At 47.7% G+C, this 8,729-nt stretch overlaps 1 protein-coding gene across 1 annotated transcript; it reads right to left on the bottom strand.

The window, feature by feature from the left end:
• Nucleotides 1-490: 490 nt before the first annotated feature.
• On the bottom strand, nt 491-2,488 carry CMKLR1 (chemerin chemokine-like receptor 1). Its single transcript, XM_025040071.1, has 2 exons — nt 2,413-2,488; nt 491-1,774 (listed from the first exon to the last, which is right to left on the bottom strand). The coding sequence occupies exons 1-2, from the start codon at nt 2,413-2,415 to the stop codon at nt 659-661; spliced, it is 1,119 nt and encodes a 372-aa protein (XP_024895839.1). The 5' UTR covers nt 2,416-2,488; the 3' UTR covers nt 491-658.
• Between the last annotated feature and the right edge of the window lie 6,241 nt (nt 2,489-8,729).

Below are 8,729 nucleotides of genomic sequence, written 5' to 3'. Positions count from 1 at the left end.
CCTTCCCCCAGGCCCCAACTCCTCATTGCACCTTGCTTGTCTTGCCCTCAGAAAGAGCCCACATGGCTCTGTAGGGCCTGTTTCCTGTCTTCCCAGCTGATCTGAAAGTCAAATGAATGGTCCTGGAAGTTCACTGGCTCACAGGTCACCTCCTTCTCCCAGGTAACCTGTGCGTTTACACAGGCCTTAACCCAGAAGGAGGGCTTGAGTAGCAAGATTTCTGGCCCACTATTGAATAGGTATGTAGGGCTGGGTGTGATCTGCACACACTGGGTTTTCTCCTAACCTCTTCTGTTCACACCAAGAATAAACCCTCTGAGGGCTTGTGTCATTCCTGGGAAGCACACAATAGGTAGCTTATGCTGATCCCAGTTCATGGCAGTGCTTTCGAGAATTCTCCCTTTTTTGCTTTGTCAGTCAAGGCCAAATAGCATGGGATGCTGGTCCAAGGCTGTGAGCCACATGTCATGCCCTATTCACCAGGCCACTGGAAGAAAAGGGTTCCAAGCCCTGGATGCCCAGCTCAAAACATTGTTCAGCCCTGTATAAAATATAGTGGGCATTGGTGGGTACTGAAGAAGTTCCTGCCATGGCCTTGAGAAGGCATAGCTTTGGGCTCCGTGGTTGGGAATGTCCATTGGGGTCTCCCAGCTAAGGCTCAGAGCATGCTGGTCTCCCTCTCATTCATCGAGGACCTCTCGTTTATCGATGACATCTTGGTAAAGGTCCTGTGGCTGGTGTAGGAGGAGTGGCCTGTGTCTTCACTCAGAGCATTGACCAGGCGAGAGAAGAGGGCCACCCTGAACTTCTTGAAGTCCTGACCCATGAAGACATACAGAATGGGGTTCATGCAGCTGTTGGCAATGGCAATGACAGTGGCTAGGGGCAAACCCAAGCTGAAGATGGAGCCAGGCATGGTGGCGTGGTGGAGTTCCAGGAGATAGAGCGTGTGGTAGGGGCACCAGCAGAGGAAGAAGGTGATGATGATGGTCATGATGATCTTGAAGGGCTTCTTGGACTTGGCCAGGCGGTTGCGCCGCAGCTTGCAGACAATGATGAAGTAGCAGGCTGTGATGATGAGGACCGGGACCAGGAAGCCACAGAGGAAGCGGGTGATGGTCACCATCATGTGCCGGCTGAACCCCACAGAGTCCATTCGGGGGTAAGCAGGCCATGGGGAAGAGCTGGCCGCTGACAGGCTAAAGTTGTTGAAGCAGGATATCTTCCCATGCAGATGGGCTGTGTCCCGGAACACGAGGGATGGGGAACTCAAGAAGAAAGCCAGGACCCAGATAACCACGCAGGCTATGTAGGCTAGCCGCACACTGCGATGGTTCTGGGACCAGACAGGGAGGAGCACAGAGATGCAGCGGTCGAAGCTGATGACGGTCAACAGGAAGACGCTGGTGAACATGTTGTAGATAAGCAGGAAGTTGCTGATCTTGCACATGGCCGTCCCAAAAATCCAATGGTAGTCCATGGCAGCATAAGCAATGTGGATCGGGAGGAAGACATTGAACAGGAAATCTGCCACAGCCAGGTTGAGGAACCAGATGGTGTTCACCGTCTTCTTCATCTTGAAGGTGGCGATGAAGATCACCAAGCCATTGCCCAGGACCCCAAGGAAACAGACAATGCTGTAGACCACAACCAGGAAGATCCTGAATACCCTGCTTCCCGGGGGGGAAATGTCCTCCAAAACCATGATGGTCTCATCTTCGAGGTACTCGTCATAGGAGGTGTAGGAGGCGTTGTAATCCTCGTCCCCCATTCTCTGTAAGGGGAAACATGGGTCATTACCGGAAACTTTAATGGAACTGGCTTTAAGAGGTCCACCAATATCAGCAGGACCAACTTTGTTCTCCCTGGCTCTGAGCAAGGCAAGTTTGGTTGTTTAACTACTTTCTGCTTTGCTATTTTATTTATTTAACGAATTCCTCTCCAGCACCTCCTACATACACGTACTGTTCTAAAGGCTTCACATATATAAACTCTCTTAACCTCACAACGACTCAGTGAGATAGGTAGGTTACAAACCCCATTTTACAGATGAGGAAACTGAGGCACAGAAAGTTTAAGTCACTTGCCCGAGGTCACGCAGCCAGGAATCAAAACCCAGCTTCAGAGTCTATCCTCTGGACAGCCATGTTTTGCTGCCTCTCTGAGATCCTCCCCTCCCTGTTACAGTCCAGCGGGAGAGATGAAGATTCATCAGAAATTTCTTTAATTATGAAAAAACCTCAACAATGTTAATTGCAATGAAGATGTGCATAATGCCGTGAACTTGGTTCCATTCATGTTTCCAAAACCCAAGGGATAGCCACGCTGGCATTCTCCAGTGCCCCCACCTTGTTAGTGGACCCCCACTGGTGCTTTTTGGAGATATAAGTTTAGACAGCAAGAGTCCCTCACCATTCACTGTTATGGGGTCCAAAGCTCTCCAGTGTGGGTCCTCAGCCAATCAGTCCCTCTGCACAGCTGGAAACACCTGTGGGGAAGAACAAGGAGGCAGCAGTTGAATCCCAGTCTAAGGGCCTGAGTGCCGAGTGGACTCAGAGCCAGAAATAGGACCTGTTGTTGTTACTCTCAATTTACAGAAGAGGAAGCAGAGGCTTGGAGAGGCTAAGCAACATGCCCGAGGTTACTCAGCTGTGAAGTGGCGAAGCCTCTTAAATCTAGATCGGCTACTGGACTCTTCATCCCAAACCTCATTTCCCCACCATAGCACATCCATAAATGAGAACCTGAGTCAGGGGTGGGTGCAGGGGAGAGCATGGATGGCTCAATGCAAACACCATCAGGGCAGGACCCAGAAAACACCATTCCAGGCAATGTTGGGCATCCAGAAGACAGAAGAACTGTTCGGAGCACCCACTATGTGCCAAGAACTATAATGCCCTCATCTCATTTTGTCTTCCCAGGGCTCTTCCAGATGCTGTTATTACTCATTTTGGAGCTGCAGAAACTGAGGCCCAGAGAAAGAAGTATTGTTCTCACTGAGCATTCTCTGGTCCCTGTGGTTACCATGAATTAGATACAGACCCTGCTGTAACATCAGTCTCATGAGGAGACAGACACAAATACACTCACTGAGGACCTACTGAGAACATAACTGGTCCTTCAAACAGTTCCTATAACACCATTGTTGGGTATTTTTCCAGTTGATGGAAGAACAAACTGAGACACTGGGAGTTTGCCAGTTTGGGAGGTCTGGAAGCAGTGGTCATATGCGTGCTTCAAATCCAACCTCAGCCACTTACCAGCTGGGTGGCTTTGAACATATGATTTCTCCCCTCTGAACCTCAATTTCCTCATCAGTAAGATGAGAATAATCACTTCACAGAGTGTATGTAAGAACCACGGGCATCAGGAACATAGATCATTTGACTTGGTGCTGGCACACAGTAAAACTTCAATAAATGTTAGTGATTACATTTTGGCCCAAAAGTAACAGCTGATGAGCAGCCAAGCTGGAATTTGAACTCAGGGCTCTGACACCCCAGACTCTATGCACTTTCCACCACCCAAACTCTCTCCATCTTGACAAATGTGCTCCGAACCGGATGTCTTAGCCTGGTGAGACTATTGATCGATGCTTCATTATCAAAAAAATTCCAACCTTTCTCCATCTAAATTCACTGCTGGTCCTTAACGGGTTTGGGGTTATATTTTATTGCGTAAAAATCATCTCTTGCTTTTATTAAATAAGAGCTACTTGGGAAATTCTATTGAGGACTCTGGGCTCCACGGACTCAGAATTTGAGCTTCGGTATCATCCCACTCTGCTGGGAGGACATTCCAGAGGTGACCAATGAGGGGTCCCCAGGGCTTCCCAGAGCTCTAGAATTTGGAGGGAAGATGGCAACACTGCAGCAGACCCTCCTTAATTGGGGGAAATGTAACCAGTGTTCATGATAATAATGAATGCTAGGGACTATGCTGAACATGTAATACAGGTGGTCTCACTTTAGCACCAACGAGCCTGAGGAAGCTGAAGACCCTTGCATCCAGGAAGGTATCCAGGCAGGAAGTGGCAGAGCTGGGATTTGAACCAGGTCTGCAGAACCTGGGCTCTTACCATCCTCCACGCTGCCCTGAAATCATGATCTGATGACAGCCACTGAGTATATCCTTGAGGAGGAAATGACCATATCCACATTATCTGTGCCAGACTGTGCAGGCCCCAGGGACAAAGAAATGGCTTTCTTAACAGTAAAGCTGCCTGAGCTCCAGGCATCACATTTAAGTTCCAGGCGGAAAGAAGGGAAAAGATAAAGGAAGGGTACTCCCCAGGAGCTCACAGTCACAAGGCAACAAGGCAGAGAAAGTGCTGATGGGGGGAAGGCCAGGATGCTCAGGAGCCCTGAGGTTCCTCCGACCCCCAGCCTGAGAGTCTAAGGCTTCCTCGGGCAGGCAGGGTCTCCCTAGGGCTCCGTGAGGCTAAAGTTTTAACTCGTTAGCTGAGTTTATGTTTTTGTTTTTGTTTTCAATGAGATCTGAGGTACTTTTATTTTATTTGCATTCTATAGAGCATTTTATTTTTTTATTAAATGTATTGGTGTGACATTGGTTAATAAAATTGTATATTGCATTGAGTGTTCACCACCCAAAGTCAAATCTCCTTCCACCACCATATATTTAATCCCCTTTACCCTAATCTACCTCCCGCTTTCCCTCTGGTAACCACTAAACTGTTGCCTGTTGTCTGTTTGTCTTGTTCATCTGTTGCTTTCAGTTTTATATACCACATATGAGTTTTAAAGGACAACTGTGAGTTAAGACAATGGAAGAAGGGAGGAAGGAGACCATCTCCCCACCTCCCAGCAATTCTCCCTTTTTGGCATGGGGAAAGGTCTGAGCCCCAGGAGGAGGGTGAAAAGGAGCAGAGACTCAAGCCCCAGCACTTTGCATTGCAGCTTCTGCAGATATGCCAGGGACACAGATAACGTCATGTCTAGCTCTCCTGCTGGGCTGGGAGCAGCTCAGGTCAGAGGCCACATCTTTTCATCTTTGAATAGGGGCCAGGCTGAGCCAGCAAAGGGTGGTGCTGACATCCTCTGGGCATTTCATCCTGAGAACTGAGTGAGTCAGTGTCTTCTCCACCTTCTAGCCCCTTGGCTCTCTCCCTGGAGGGGAACCCTACTCACAGGTTTGTATTCAGCCTCCACTCTGTCCCCACACACAGCCCTCCTGTCCTGAGCCTGTTTCTGTCCCCAGACCAGGCAGTACTGGGCTGAGTGATCAAGCACAAAGATACCGTGGCCCAGCCAGGCTGCCAGTGTCCAAATCCTCAGTCTACATGAACTTCCTGTGACCTTGAGCAAGCTAGTTACCTTCTCTGCACCTCAACGGTCTTATCTATAAAGTAGACATGATAGAACTAAATGTCACATGTAAAGCACTTAGAACAGGGCCTGTTATGGGGTAGGCACTATGTTGTTATTGTTATTATTACTGTTCTTGTTGTTGTTGTTGTTGTTGTTGTTGTTGTTGTTATTATTATTATTTCTCAGGCTTCCGCTCTTAACTCCCTTGTAAAATGGCCTTAGCCTGGGAACATGGGAGGGGCCAGGAAGGTCAGAGGACCAGTTCATGCTGCCCACTTGTCTCCCAGCTCTGGATTCAAGAGCAGGTCAAGTACGACACAGACAAGGAGTTTGCTTCTCTAAGCTCCAGTCTCCTCATCTCTCCAATGGAGATAAGAACCCCTCCCTATGCTGTCAGGAGGGTCCTATGAGATAACAGTGAATCCTTTGCCAATTGTAAATTGTAAAGAGCTATAAAATTCTAGTTATTTGTATTTCTTAAACCATCCACAACCAGGAAAAAAGTATATGTAACTATATATACATAATACGTGCATGCACATAGGTAACATTTATTTGAATGCTCCATTATATGCCAAGCACTGCTATGCAGGACTCCAGGCAATGCTTCCAACCGCCCTGCAAGGATAATGTTAGTTTGCAGGTAAGAAAATGAGGTTCAGAGAGGTGAAGCAACTTGGCTGAGGCCACAAAGCTGGGAATTCTGACTCCAGAGTCTGACTTCCAAGGATCCCAAGTGAAAAGTCTCTTTGGCTCCCCTGCTTCCTCAAGGGATTAACTGTTCCACCTCTCTGAGCCCCCTAAGCCTCAGCTTTTAACCCTGAGGACCCAGACCTTCATCACGTTCTTGATCCTCCACAGGGCTGCTTTCCCTGAGCCACCTTCCCAGGTTTCCCTTCATCTTTCCTTCAAGGCTACATGAAAATCACACCCGCAAAGCTGTGTAACTCCTGGTCAATGACGTCAGCCCCTGCCTCTCTTGGGCTGCCCTTTATGAAGCCCCCTGCTCAGTGAGAAGTGCCCCCAGAGAATTCAAGGTCATAGATAACATGGCTTTTCCTGAAAAACTGGGCTGCTTTCTTATTTTTGATAATTCAAGTTCTACAACTGATCACATTTCCCGTTTTGATATGGCCACAAGGAAGCTCAGTCACATTTGCAGGTCAAAGGCAGCAACCTCATTAACCCTGCTGGTCTGCAGTTTTCTGCATTGGTTTTGGTTGGTCCTTATGTCTACATCTAATTATACTTTATACTGGTTTCAGTTCCTTGTAATAAATAATGATTGGTGCACACAATAGCTCGAACACTACACTAAATGCTTTAATTGCATTAGCTCGCACACCTCAATGCCCAGGAATGGTACTGCTATTACTCTCAATCTAAAGGTAAGGAAGTGAAGCTAGTGTCACACAGTTAGCTAGTGACCAATGCACATCCAGTTTGCTCTGACTCTGAGCCCTGCTCTTAACCACCTTGTTTTCCATGTCTGTTCACACCCTTCATGATGCCTTATGGTCCCCCAGCTCCACCCTCCAGGGACACCTCCTCATTGATCTCCTTTGCCTAGTCTCTCAAGGAATTTACCTTCCCCAGTTTTCTGGACAATCTGGCTGAGGTCTGGGGCAAACATGGGGATAATGTGCCAAAGATGACATTGTCCATCACAGCCCAGACAGGCATGTGAGCCTGTGGCCAGCCTGTCCGCTTTACTGCCCTTAGCTCCCCAGAGAACCCAGAGGTCAGATGAGTTGTCCTGGCTTGGCAGGACAAGATTCTTCCTGCGACCCTGAACTCACAACTCATTTGAAACCAGGGCCTAGAGCTAGTCTGCTCTGAGATTCCCGGGACAGGCTCCCCAGGCCCGTCGTGGCTGTCCTTTCCTTGAGACAGTTCCTATAGGTGTCCAGGAGATAATACCAGGAGGGATCTGGTTCAGGAGGCAGAAAATCTGCTGTGACATCTAAGCAAGTTGCTTATCCAGTCTGAGCCTCGGTTGTGCAATCTGCAAAATGGGAATAATAGTACGTGCCCTGCCTGCCTCTCAGGGCTGCTAGGAGGATGAGCTAAGGAAGTAAATATGAGCTTCTGGAGGTCAGACGAGAAGGTAGGTGGTTTCTAAATCCCTTCCTTTTTATAACTTTTTATAACTTTATTTTGAAATAATTACAGACTCACGAAAAGTTACAAAAACAGTACAGAGAAGTCTCATCACCCAATTGTCTCTGACCGTGGCATCTTACATAACTCTGGCACATTACCTGAAATATTGCTGGACAAATGAATGAATGAACAAATGGATAAAGTGAGCAAATAGATGGATGAATTCATACTCTTTCTAGCTCACTGGGTTGATCTGGAAGTTAGAAATAATAATAATGACAATGATGATGCCATGGAACAAAGCACAGTAGAACAAAGGGATTAAGAGCCCAGAACATGGCCTCATAACCACCAGTGTGGACTCTTGTCTCTACAACCTACAAATTGTGTAATCTTGGGCACTTTTGTGTCCATCCTATATTTTCATGTTGAAAACTAATCTCCAGTACAATGGTATTCGAAAGTGGTGCCTTTGGGGGATGATTAGGTCATAAGGGTGGAGCCCTCCTGAATGGGGTTAGTACCCTTACAAAAGGAACTCCAGAAAGCTCTTACCCCTTCCCCCACGTGAGGACACAGTCTATGAACTAGGAAGCAGGTTCTCGCCAAACACCAAATCTGCCAGCACCTTGATCTTGGACTTTCCAGTCTCCAGGACTGTGAGAAATAAATATTTGTTGTTTAAGCCACCCAGTCTCTTGCATTCTGTTATAGCAGCCAGAACTGACTAAGGTCCATTGCTGAAACTCGATTTCATTACAACAGTCTAAAGCAATGGGGCTAATCCAAGGACCAAACTCCTGGGGCTGTTGTGAGGGTTGAATCAAGGGTGTTGTTAAGTACTCAGGCACTGACTGCCTGGCACGTGGAAGGCTCACCGTAGATAATTAATTAAGCCACTTACTGTGCACATGTCTCACCCAGTTCTCAGGACAGCCCTTCCGGATTAGAACATGATTATATCCATTTTCAGATGAGGACACTGAGACACAGGGAGGTAAAGTAAGCTCTGTGAAGCATTTTGCACTGTTGTTAAGCTTAAGGCCACTATTATTTTTGTTTTTGTTGTCGTTGTTGCTAGTGGTGGCTCCATCTATATTGCGTGCCCACCAGAGTTTTTATTAGCACCTGGTTCTGACCCTTCTTGCCTCCTTCATCTCCACTCTGTCCCCAGGCCTCTCCCTCAATGCTAAGTCCTACCTGCAAACCCCCACCAGGCCACCATCTCCACAAAAGGCCTTCTAGGTAACAGACGCTTGTCCTTCACCAGCCCACAGCTCAGGGCAGGTGCCAAGCCCG

Source organism: Pteropus alecto, unplaced genomic scaffold (assembly GCF_000325575.1).
Source record: "Pteropus alecto unplaced genomic scaffold, ASM32557v1 scaffold259, whole genome shotgun sequence".
NCBI classification, from domain to species: Eukaryota; Metazoa; Chordata; class Mammalia; order Chiroptera; family Pteropodidae; genus Pteropus; species Pteropus alecto.
Note: the sequence above shows the minus strand (reverse complement) of the source record. Positions and strands in the feature narration are given on the sequence as shown.